A 13288-nucleotide genomic window follows, 5' to 3' on the forward strand; every position below is an offset into this window, starting at 1 on the left:
GCGGTGACACACATATATTCCCAGTGGCTGAGAGGCTAAGACAGAAGAATCTTGAGTTCAAAGCCAGCCTAAGCAAAATCCGAGGCACTAAACAACTCAATGAGACCCTGTCTCTAAATAAAATACGAAGTAAGGCTGGGAATGTGGCTCAGTGGCCATGTGCCCTTGAGTTCAATCCCTGTTACCTTCCCCACCCCCCACCCCCCAAAAAAAGTAAGGAGGAGTAAGAGTGATACCAGCAAAGTCTTTATTCAGAGAGCAGTGGAGAGTCACTGAAGACCCTCAGGTATAAAAGATCCATCTCAGGCTGGGATGTAGCTCAGCAGCAAAGTGTTTGCCTCACAAAGCCCTGGGTACAATCCCCAGTTCCAAAAAAGAGGGGAAAAAAAAAAAGAACCGTACAAAAAAACGATTTAAAAAAACCTTTAAAAAAAAAAGATCCCTCTGGTCTTGTGTGCAAGACAGATTAGAGAGCACAGGAGTAAACAAGATCAGTTATTGCAATGGTCCAGGCAATAGTAGCACCTTTGACTTGGATGGTAGAAGGGGTGGTAATGAAGAGATTTGAGGACATTTAAATATAGAAACTATTGGATATGCTGAGAGATTGGACATTTGGGGTGAAAGGAAAAAGGACTATTAAGGATTACTGGTAGGTATCTAGCTTCTACTACTAGGTAGGGGACAGTGCCATTCATGGAAATGGCAAAGACTAGAGGAGAAACAAATATGAAAGAAATATCGATGACTTGGACTGGAGTGGCAGTTGTGATGATAAAGTAGCATCAATTGGGCATGGTGGTGCATTGGTTATGAGGGAATAAGATGCAATTCACATTCTGGTAATTCAGAATAATGTTCTCAGGTCTGGAACCAGTGCCTATATATGTATGTTTAAAAAAAAAAAAGACCGCAGAGGTACTGGGGTTGTGGTTCAGAGGCAGAGCACTTGCCTAGCACATTTGAGGCCCTGGGTTTGATCCCCAGCACCACCTGTAAATAAAGAAAATAAACATATTGTGTCCAAATACAACTATAAATATAAGACCACAGAGAACTCTTTCTGTCATATGAGGATGCAAGAGGTCAGTCATCTGCAACCCATAGAGAGCACTCGCCAAACCTGACCATGCTAGCATACTGATCTCATACTTCTTTGAGAACTGTAAGAAATAAATTTGTTATTTATAAACTACTCATCTATGGTGCTTTGTTAGAACAGCCCCAATAGATCTGGAGTTGGAATCTATGTTCTCTAAACTAACATATCCCCCTGCTATGAATGTCATAAACAATAACCCTGCACCGCTGCTCATATAATTTCTTCCTCCTGTAATAAGGTTCTCCTCCCTAAAAATCCCACAATCTTCAGTCCTTTGGATCCCCAAAGGCCCAGCTCACATGCTACTTCCTCTATAAAGCTCTCCTGAACCATTACAGCCATAGTGTGAACTAGCACCTCCTGCACTTAATTATGTGTACTCCCCTAAAGAATGACACTGATGGACTATTAGAATTGTGTAGTGATTGGTCTTGTGTATATGTCTTCTGCCTCCTCTACCAGAGTGAGGGAACAGGGCTATACCTGTCTATAACACCTGGTAGGGCACGAACTTAGTATTTATGTGTTTTCAGAAAAGAAATCTATGTCAGGCATAGTGGTGCACACTTATAGTTCTAGCCACTTGGGAGGCTAGGGCAAAAGGATCATTGGGCCAACATCATAAAACCCTGTCTCCTAAAAAGAAAAGTCAGCCAAAGTAAATTATGCCCTATACTATGGATCCCTTAATCCATATTACTGCAAACTACATTCATCGTGAAGCTTAAAAGACATTACCACTGCTTACACAATAAGTGTAGTTTACATAATCTGCTCTACCCAACTGTTACTTTTTTGTGACAATTCCCTCATGGCTTCTGTTCCCTGTGGATCTGTAGGATTACTTCATCTTCCAGCAAGGCTTTCTTATTTATTCCTTGATTAAATTTAAGAAGAATTGCTAATTTTCCTTTATAATAGTAAAAATGACCAATTTTGAGAAGAAACAGATATTCATGGGGATTTCCTCGAATGTGAAACTCAAAAGCAGCTGGGTGTGGTGACATATACCAGTAATCCCAGCAACTTGGGAGGCTGAGGCAGAAGGATTGCAAGTTCAAAGTCAGCCTCAGCAACTTAGTGAGGTCCTAAGCAACTTAAAAAAAAGTGGGATGGGGCACAGTGGTTAAGCACCCTAAGTTCAATCCCTGGTACCAAAAAAAAAAAAAAAAAAGGAACTCAAAAACAGTTCTTAAATAAAACAATATTTGTAAATATTTCATAAAACTCATTTTTTTAGCCCAAGAATATATTCTTTCTCCCTCTCCCTCTCTCCCACATAGACTTCCTTATTACAACACTCTTCAGTGTGCCCTCTGTGGGGAAAGATTTTTATATCAGCTCCCTATGAGCTAAGAGCTAGCCATGTACAGAAGGGGATGAGGTAATGATAAAATGAATGCTGGGAATATGGGCAAATGAATGGAACAAGGAGGGGTAGGAACAGTAGCAAAAAGTCCCAAAGTCAGGAAAAAAGAAAATCCACGAACTTGGTGATGCTCCAGAGAGGAAACCAGCAAGTGTTGACGCTAAACTGGCAGAAACATCAATACTTCCTGGCTCCCCCACTGGGTGCATCAATTTAACACAGGCAGTCTGTTCTTCTGCTGCAAGTAACAAATAGTGAATGCTGTCAACAATATGAAAAGAAATGATCCATAAAAGAGAAGCATGGCTGTGGGCAGCAATGAAAAGAAGGTGTGACTGCTAAAAGTATTTAGACTGTATTTTGCAGCTGATCAGCTTAATGATCTTAGGCAAGTCATTTCCCTTAGATACAAGTATTTCATAGCAATAGTGTAGCAAGCCTGAGGTTACAATTCATTTTTTTCCCTTGTGGTCTGGGGATTAAAACCAGAGGCACTGAGCTACATACATTCCCAGACCTTTTAATTTTTTTATTTTGAGACAAAGGCTCACTAAGTGACCCAGAAAGCCTTGAACTTGTGATCCTCTTGCCTTAGCCTTCCGAATCAAGTCACAGTACCTAATGAGACTGCTAATTTTAAAAAAGGCCTACTTTGGCCATTGGCTGGTATGGAAACTTGAATTTCAGGGGGGATTCCTATCACCCTAACTGATAAAAGTGGTTTGCTGTGCCTAAACTCTGTACAAACAATATTTATGTTGAATATCTGCCTTCCTTCTTGGAATATAAAATTTTGGTATGTGCCAGGTGTAAGGTGCCTAAGTGAACAAATCCCAATAAAAACCCTTGGGTGTTGGGCTGGGGATGTGGCTCAAGAGGTAGCGCGCTTGCCTGGCATGTGTGTGGCCTGGGTTCGATCCTCAGCATCACATACAAAGATGTTGTGTCTGCCGAAAACTAAAAAAAAATAAATATTTAAAAAAATTCTCTCTCTCTTAAAAAAAAAAAAAAAACCTTGGGTGCTAAGTCACTAATGAGTTTCCCCAGTAGATAATATTTTATACAAGTTGTCACAACTTGCTAAAGGATTTAAAGCATACCCTGTGTGATTTCAGTGGAAGAAGACTGTTGGAAGCTTGCTATGGTTTTCTCTGGACTTTGTCTCCATGTACCTTTTCCCTATGCTGACTATGCCTTGTAATTTTTCACTGTAATAACAATAAGAATACCTACATGCTGTGTGGGGTGCAGGGGCACACACCTGTATTCCCAGTGACTTGGGTGGCTAAGGCAAGAGGATCACAAGTTTGAGGACAGCCTCAGCAACTTAGTAAGGCCCTGTCTCAAAATAATAAATAAAAAGGACTGGAATGTAGCTCAGTGGTAAAGCACCCATGGACCAGGCATGGTGATACACACCTGTAATCCCAGCAACTCAGGAGGCTGAGGCAGGAGGATTCCAAGGTCAAGGCCAGTCTCAGCAACCTAGCAAAACTGTCTCAAAATAAAAAATAAAGAGCTGGGAAACCTGGCACAGTGGCATACACCTGTAATTCCAGCAGCTGAGGAGGCTGAGACAGGAGGATCGCGAGTTCAGCCTATTTCACCTAAGAAACTCAGTGAGACCCTGTCTCTAACTAAAATACAAAAAATAGGGCTGGAGATGTGGCTCAGCAGTCGAGTGCCCCCAAGTTCCATCCCTGAGGCCAAAAAATAAAAAATTAAAAAACAAGAAAAAGGGCTTGGGATATAGCTCAGTGGTAAAACAACCCTAGGTTCAACCCCCAGTACCAAAAAATAAAAAACACTCCCCTAGAATCAATCACTAGTATAAAAAAAAAGAATACCTACATGCTAAGTATTGTGATCCCTGCTAGTGAATCATCAAACCTGAAGGTGGTTTTGGTATAGTATTGAATAGTACAACAAACATCTTTCCAACAACTTTGTGAAGTAGGTTTATGATACCCATCCTACAGAAGAAGAAACTGTAGTGAGGGAAACAAAGAATGTGCCTAGAAAATAAATATTTCAATTCTTACTATATAATATATGGATGTTCCCCAATTTTAATAAGCCTAAGACCCACCTGAAATGCTTGTTATACTATAGTTTTCTCTTATCTGAGACTTGGACTCAGTAGGTTTGAGACAAAGATGTAATAAGGATCCAAGGTGATTTTGTGCAAATAGACTAAGGACCATATTTTGAAGAAACCCTTTGATGTATACAAACTATGGCCTGCAGTACCCCATTTCTCAAGCTAGGTAGTAAATTGCAGAAGTAGGGCTTGCACTAATCCTTTTTAATAAGGATGAAGTTCATTTCACAACATCTGCTTCCAAATACCTCACACTCTATAGTTTTTCTTGTTTGCACTGCCTTCTTGCTACAGATATCCATTAGCTGATTGGTGACTGGGTGCAGATACATATTTTACATTCCTAGTAACAAATACTAACTAGTATCCTAAATCCAAGTAATGTATACTTACCGTGGTAAATTGAATAACAAAAAGCCCGTGGAGAATTAACACTTCAGCTTTGGTTTTTGAAATAAGTTTGATGCAATGATGATAACAGAAAATATAAACTGAGTGCAATACAATGGCACATGCATGTAATCCCAGCAATTTGGGAAGCTGAGGCAGTTAAATGGCAACTTAGCAAGACCCTGTCTCAAAATAAAAATAAAAAAGAGAGCTGGGGATGTAGTTCAGTGGTAGAGTGCTTGCCTACCATATATGAGGCCCTTGGTTCAATCCCCAGTATGGGGGGTGGATGAGGGCTAGAGGTGTAGCTCAGTGGTAGAACACCCCTGGAAAAAGAAAACACCCCTGAACAAAAGAAAAGAAAATATAAACATTATCAGCTACCTTTAACAAAAGGAATACAAAAGTGCTGATAATTTTAGAAGCTGAGGACAGTATATTCAGTGTTCTATGAATGTCCAAGAAGGAGCAATGGGTTAAAGAGCCTGGCATGGGGGCACACACTTGTATTTCCAACAACTAAAGAGGCTGAGGCATCACAAGTTCAAGACCAATATTGGCAATTTAGTAAGACCCTGTCTCAAAATCAAAACTAAAAACAAAAACATTATTTTTCTCGTGAATAAACAGTGTCAGTAAACAGCAGACTTATTATGATTATTTTTTTATATTTTTTTAGTTGTAGATTGACACAGTATCTTTATTTCATTTATTTATTTTTTGTATGTGGTGCCGAGGATCACACCCAGTGCCCCACACATGCAAGGCAAGTGCTCAACCACTGAGCCACAGCCACAGCCCTTATTATGATTATTTTTTTAAGCAGTCATGTAATTGTTTTTTTTCCTCATTTAAAGTAAGTATAGGGTAGTATTCTGTCCACTGAAAAGGAAATTATTTTCAGTGCTATAGAGTTTTCTGTAGGACAGTCTGAAATGCAGAAGTTTCCTGGTGGCTGCTTACTCAAAAGATCATTTTTCACCTGTTATTACTGACTCAGCCTGTGTTGTCAATTCAGTTCAAAACAATTCAGCAAGTATTTGCTGAACATTTAATGTTTACGTGATGCTATGCTAGCTATAAGATCATTATCAAGAATGCTATTCTGATTTTTCCAAGAACACCATGGTGAAGAGGAAGAGACCAGGAAGGTATTGGTACCTTAATACTTTAAGACAACATGTAATAGAAGAGCCTAAAAAAAAAGATATCTGTTTGAATAGGATAGGCCTCACCAATCCTCCCATATTCTATTAAATAAATATGGGGCAAGAAATCAATGACAATGCCTGTACCTCACAAGTACAGATTACCCTCCTAAATCTGGATAACCCTGATACAACATCACTATAAGCCACATCTTCTATAGTCAAGAAGTCAGATGAACCAGCAATCCATCCATACTCTGCAGTAACTGAGGGGCTGTCTGCCAACGTGCTGGCGTAGGGCATCCCGTACCCATATCTGCAGTGCTGAGCACTCATTCATCATTAAGCTGCAGTAGTGTTAACGTATGCTGCAGCCATACTAATGTTTGTTTTATGATCACTGCTGACCGACACTTACAACAGGTCAAGAAGGTAAACATTAAGTGAACTGAAATGTGAGAACAGCACACTCAATTCACTTGTGGAGGAAGCCCAGAACCTTCATCCATTCAACCAGAACGTATTCTCCAATCACGGCAGGAATCATTCCAGGGGTTAAACTGTATAAAGCCCTACAGATACATAGGAAACCCTATCACCTTAAAGAAAATAAAAGAAAAATTACATTTTTACTTTGTATCCTATACATTTATCCTTCTTTTTTATATTGTATTTTTTAGTTTTATGTGGACACAATATCTTTATTTTTATTTTTATGTGGTGCTGAGAATCAAACCCAGTGCCTCACGCATGCCAGGTGAGCACGCTACCACTTGAGCCACATCCCCAGCCCCCCTTTATCCTTCTTGAGAAAACTGATCAACCACTCTAAACAAGCAGTCAGCCTTGATGATTTTTTCCATCACTCAAAAAACCAGTATTAGAATTCATACAAGGAGCCAGTTCTTTGCACATCATGCAGACACAGGAAAGTTAGCTGAGGTTCTTCTGGAGGTCACTGGTCACACTGCCCAGAGGGTGGTCCACTAGCAGCTTGGATAAGGAAACAAGCTCAGCTACATTAAACCTGCACAGCTACATCAATATGAAATTGGCCAGCTTCACATGTCCAAATCTCACCTGATAAAAATCCATTAGGAACGCTGGAAACTACCTGATATATAGACACTCACCCACTAAAGGATTAAATTTTTAAGAATGCTCATAAACAAAAGCAACAAGGGCTGGGGATATGGCTCAAGCGGTAGCACGCTCACCTGGCATGCATGCGGCCCGGGTTCGATCCTCAGCACCACATACAAACAAAGATGTTGTGTCCACCGAAAACTAAAAAAATAAAAAAACAAAAAACAAAAAACAAAACCTTACTGAAGGTATTTAGGAGACACTGAGAGTTCCATGTTGCCTTCATCAGTAGTAGGCAGATCAGGGGGAAAAAAGGGACAAAAACCTATTTTCACTAGTGTAAAGATTTGTTTCAAGGGCTGAGGTTGTGGCTCAGTGGTAGAGCACTTGCCTAGCATGTGTGAGGCCCTGGGTTCGAGTCTCAGCACCACATATAAATAAATGAATAAAATAAAGGTCCATCAACATCTAAAAAAATTTAAAAAAAAAAGATTTGTTTCAAGAGGTAATAGTTCATTCCTAAATAGGTTTCCCACCTTTCACAGGATTAGCATAGCATCTATTGGCAAAAGAGCAATTTTCCATGTATATGTCATACTGAAGGTATCAAATACAACTCCTTTTTATCTGACATCCAAAGAATCAGAAAGTAACTGAGATTATACATCTACTTTTAGTAGAAAGACAGATGATGTGTATATAACAATAACTTATTCATAAAGATCAGATTTTGTGGCATGTCACAAACTAATTAAATATAATACAGTCACCATGCCCTCTAAATCTATTACTATGAATATAATAATTAAATTTCCTCAAGACAGGAATCTTGTCTTGCCTACAATGTGTCCCCAAGATCTACTACAGTGCTCAGTGAATATTTGTTGAATAAAATAATGTTCTACAAAACCTAAAATGACTGAATCATCTAAGCAAGATTATACTATAGTCAGTATAGCTTCAGCATTAGATACCAGTTTTTAATTCTTAGAAAACTGGTATCTAGGATATAGTATACCCCAATTAACTAGAACTTCTCATTCTGGATACAAGAGAGGTTTACTACAAATCACTTTAAGTAAAGGCTATTATTTATATAAAACATATAAAATCTGTTCTTTCAACAAATATTTATTAACCACCACTAGGCATTAGGCTAGGAGGGAGCTAAGAATATACTGTGAACTGACCCTACCCCCAGTTACATTCAGTCTAAGACAGCCTTTCTCAATTGGGGTTCCTCCTCCAGCTGTGTAGGAAAGAAGTGAATTTATTACACATTATGTATGCCCTAGGGCATTAGGGCTTAATCTCTCCCAGTTGGGAAAGACTGGTCTAAGGGAGCCACATAAGTTAAAAGGCAATTGTAATGCAATATGATAAAAAGGTTGCTTTTAGGCAAGGTCAAGTTTAATTATTAGACCTACCTATGTATGAACTAGCTGGTAGAAGCCAAGCTGCACAGACTTTGGTAAGATTTATATAAATAAATGCAAAAATACTGAAATACACACATGCAGGTATATTTATAAACATAACAAAATAAAATCAATATATTCCACACTCAGCAACATCAGGCCGAGGTTATTAGGGAAGTGAAACAACAACAACAAAAAAAAGGCTTAATTACCCTGATAATTTAACAAGGAAACCAAAAACTTCTTGCTTCTGGAAAAAGAAAAAAAAAAAAGCAATTACCTGAATTATTTTGTTAATTGCCTCCATATATTCTTTCATTAGACTGGTCTTGCCTTGAACTCAAAATAATAAGTAACCACCTACCTATTTCATTAATTCTTATTCTGTACTTCTAGTCTCATTTTGAATTTTCATTCTTCCTTATGCAGTATCTAATATTTTTCTAGTCTCTTCGGTAAGATTTTTTTTTTATAATGTCATTACTACATACAACATGCTTTATGGAAACAAAGCAGTTAGAGAGCTTCTAGAATCAGAGATATAAATTTACTCCAGTTTTTCACACTTGCAATAAGTTTTCACTATCAATAATTTAGAAATTCAGATAAGCTAAACTGATAGCATCCACTTGCCAAGTGCCTTAACGTACTTCATCGAGAAATGTCTCATTTGAATCTTTAGTGTGAAATAACTTAATAAGCTAAAAAAGGGAATTCTTACTATTTCAACTGCCAATAACCCTTTAAGTCTATGTGAAAATGTTACTATAATCACTAAGAACTTTACCTGAAGAGTAAAAGAAGACAGGATAACATAAAAGTCCAAGATCCTTAACTCTCATCTAGTCCAGATTTCAATTAAATATGCCTTTGAACAAAATACTGCATAGGCAAAGCCACTATTATTTATTTATTGTTTATCAAAATGTTGACCAAGAACAGGCAGTGCTTTTACTGCATTCTGCAACATCCAACTCTTAAATCTTTCAAGACACTCCCTATATACCTAAATCCTAAAGTGCTGTACACCAAATCCACCAATTTCTTTATACCTCAAAACTGTGAAAAGGAAAGTTATAATATATCAGAAAGGAAGGACCACAGTTATTAATGGTAAATACGTCAGAGCCATATCTTTAAAAACTACTATTTCTTTTAGCTGGAAAATGGAAAACCCAGGAAAACAAATGGCATTTTTAAAACGACTCAGCAAATACAACTGAACTGTAGATGATGAGACTCTTAAGAGATTCTTACTTCCCACATCTGGCTTACAATGTAAAGAAAGCCATCGTCTAATACACAGCTCGCTAGTTTTTAATGATCAAGAACTACAATCAACACTACTGTAATTTATTTAACATTTAAAGCCTGTCAGAAAGTATAGCTCTATCAAAATAGCACAATAGATTCTGAAAGGAATTCACAGCCCTCATTCTAAAATATTAAAACAATCCAGAGGTTAACACAGAATTTAGACTACATCTACCTTATGTTTAAGTCTCAAAGTCCCACCTAATCTTTAATTTTATCCTTCTAGTGATTTAAATGTGAATGGCCCTCAAAGAATCTGAACCTGGGCCAGGCAAAAGACAAGAATAGCATATGGTTTACTGGGATCTAAAATTTGCGCCCACCCCAATTTTTAAAGACATTTTTTAACAAAGAGAATTTGATAGGATGTTTTGCATTCAGTTCAACAGCATGTTGTTAATCCCTTGCCCTAGGCCTAGTGCTCAGACAGAACTCCTAAGAACCTTCCAACATACTATACTGGCACAAATTCCCAGGACTTACCATAGACATGGCTACTCAGGAAAATGTGAGCAGTTGCACATCCCAGCTGAAACAACGAGGTTAAAAAAGCTCCTTTTGGTGTGAGCAAAAGTGATTTTCTGCAGAAATCTTGGTTAGGGATGCAAAGTACTAGCCTCAAACCTGCAGGCTGGCACCTCAGCAACTGCTGCAAATTCTACTGCATGCACTGGTTTCGTGGCCAGCACTGCTTAATTACTAGACTGTGATATAATGCAGATCAGTCTTATCAAGAAGAGGTAAAGGGGGCTTTTAGTCCAATACTTGAGTTGTTCAGTTTCAAATGTTAAAATCTCATTTTAAAAAATGTGATTTTGACATCTCAAATTTAAGCTAAATGAATTTAATATGATCCAGAGCCCACTGTTACTGTTCTCCAATGTAACAGTGCCATGTGAAAAGCTCATCCTTTTTGCAAATATTACAATTAGCTCTTCCTGTCACCTTTCCTTTTTTATCACTCAAAACAACACCTCATGATCACAAGAACCTATGTGAAATAGAATATGAGGTACAATGATCTTTTAGAGGCTAAATGTGAGAAATAAATTTTAGATACTTGCTTCAGCAAAGCATCCAATAAAAGCTATTTCATACGATTTCAAGATCCTTGACATGTACCAACCTCTATTGCTCTATGCCACAGGTAATAACCTGCTCCAATTTCGTATTGCATGTCTCAGAGTGAGGTAAACGTTTAGAAAAACATTAACATAGCAAGACTGTGGTGATAATACCCTAAAAAGGAATTGTGTTCAAGTATTACTTTTAACCAGGGTACATTTGTGAAAGTTTCAAATGCAGAAAAAAAAATGAGAACAAATTTCATCCGCCCTATGAAAAATGTTAGCAATGCTTTCATTAGGAGTAATCGAATAAAAAGTTCTCCAACACGTACAGTGAGGGCGATGGGGGAAGCGCTCAGCACTCAATCCTTTTGCTTACGTGCAGAAAAATCAAAATTTGCAGATGAACCCTTTCTTTCACATCGTTAGCAAAAATAAACCCGATTCCCGCCACCTCCTCCGAAAATTAAGGAAGTTGCTACAAATAGCACATAAGTCAATGGCCCCTACTTTGCTCCATTCCTCACGTGCCTTCTAGGAGTAAACAGGTTACTCAAAAGTCCAGAAGCTAGAAACCGCTTTTCCCCCATGCCAAACTCCCACGGAAATACAATTCCCTATTCTGGAGATTTGGACGGGGGAAATGTGGCCGCAGGAGCCGAGCCGCAGTCTGCCCTCTCCCAAAGGTTGGATGTCTGGGGCATTCAGCCCTCCGCGAAGCTTCTTCAGACCCGCGCTCCGCAGCGCCTAGAGCGCGCTGCAGACTCCCCGCGGCTCCACATCCACCAGCCCATCCTGACCATCGCCCTCGCGTTTACAGTACCCTAAAGGTGAGCTTCGCCGGCAGGGTCTCTAAAGTTTGCCCCGCCTCGGGTCAGCAGCCGCCCGCCCCGGCCGAGCCCCCGGGCAACGCTGAGTCCCGCTCCAGCCTCCGGCTCCCTCAGCCCCCAGCTCTTCTTTTGGGCCACAGTGACAGGTCTACATTTACCTCCATGTGCTCGTGGCAGAGGAAACAAAAGAAGGCTTCCTCCCGGATAATAAAACGCCATCTTCGTCTAATTAGCAAACAGAGGGCCCCCCCCGGGCTGTTCTTCCACAAGACCCCCCACCATCCAGCTCGAAGGCGGCCCCCACTCCGAGACAGAGTTCCTGGCAGCCCCGGAAAGCCCGGGATAAAATGTCCTGGGGGCGGGGGGTGAGCTACCTCGAGAGCTCTACCTGCCTCCCCACCCTAGCCACCAGGGTAAGGCGTTTCAGTTCAAACAAGGGTGGCGTCTCCCAATTACCCCATCAGAAATTGGTTGTGAGGGACCCGGAGAAGGGGCTGGGAACAAGCCACCCGGTACGCGTGGAGCCGCAGCGAGTGTACTTACAAAACGGTTAAAGCTCTGACGGAACATCGCGTCGAAGGCTGCCGGGCACTCAGCTGGACTCTACAGGGCTGTCCGGGAAGGCGCCGTCCACAAAACACACTGCGGCGTGGGCCGGCGGCGCAAAGCGGACAGCTAGGCGGGCTGCCCTCCTCGCCTCTCGGCGCTCCCCCGCCACCCCCCCACACCGCCGTTGCCCGCGCCCTCGCGCCCGAGGCCCCGCCGCCGCCGCCCCGCCTCACTCGCCCTCGCCCCCGCCCCCAGCCCCGGCCCGCCCGGCCCGGGGGCGGCGGCCCCGTCGCTCCCCCTTATCTGGCCCCAGCACCGCCAGCCCGCGGCTGCCCGCGGAGAAGCAAACCCGGCGCGCGGGGGAGGGATGGCGGAGGAGCGCTAGGCTCCTCCCGCGGGGAGGGGGGCACCCCAACCTCTTCGCTGGCGCCGGGCTCAGCACCCCGCTGTCCGTACTCTCCCGGGCGCAATGCCCCCGCCCGTCTCCCAGCTGGCTTCCGCGGACGCCCCTCTCAGGGCACTGGGGACCCTTTCGAGGTTCCCCCGCGCCTCGCCTCACCTCACCTCACCTCGCCTTGCCTCGCCTAGCTTCGCTTCCTCCCGACACTACTCCCGTGTCTCTATCTGGAACCACAGCCTCCCTAACCCCGGCCCTAACTCGTCCACCGCTCGGCCCCGCGCTTTCGTCCCGCACTCGGGTTGGGGAGCCTCGGCGCAGCCCACTGGCCGGCTCTGAGCCTGAGAGACGGCTGGGCTCCCGCTTCCCGGCCGGGAGTAACCGCGCTCTGAGGAAGAGTAGGCACTGGCGGGGCACTGTGGAGACCCTGGCGCGGGAGGGGCGCGGGCAGGGGGATTACTGATGAAAGCTGGCCCCTTCTCATCTACCAACGTGAGGGTCTCCCCGCTCTGCTCCC

At 42.0% G+C, this 13288-nt stretch overlaps 1 protein-coding gene across 5 annotated transcripts in view; it reads right to left on the minus strand.

The window, feature by feature from the left end:
• Positions 1–12542, minus strand: part of Atp11c (ATPase phospholipid transporting 11C) — a 184634-nt gene extending 172092 nt beyond the window's left edge. For all 5 annotated transcript variants that reach the window (XM_071606843.1, XM_027940165.2, XM_071606840.1 and 2 more), the window contains exon 1: positions 12369–12542. In XM_071606843.1, the coding sequence (XP_071462944.1) occupies positions 12369–12395 (27 nt within the window). In that variant the 5' untranslated portion in view covers positions 12396–12542. The remainder of the gene's footprint in view (positions 1–12368) is intronic.
• Between the last annotated feature and the right edge of the window lie 746 nt (positions 12543–13288).

This window comes from Marmota flaviventris, chromosome X, assembly GCF_047511675.1.
Source record: "Marmota flaviventris isolate mMarFla1 chromosome X, mMarFla1.hap1, whole genome shotgun sequence".
Classification (NCBI taxonomy): Eukaryota; Metazoa; Chordata; class Mammalia; order Rodentia; family Sciuridae; genus Marmota; species Marmota flaviventris.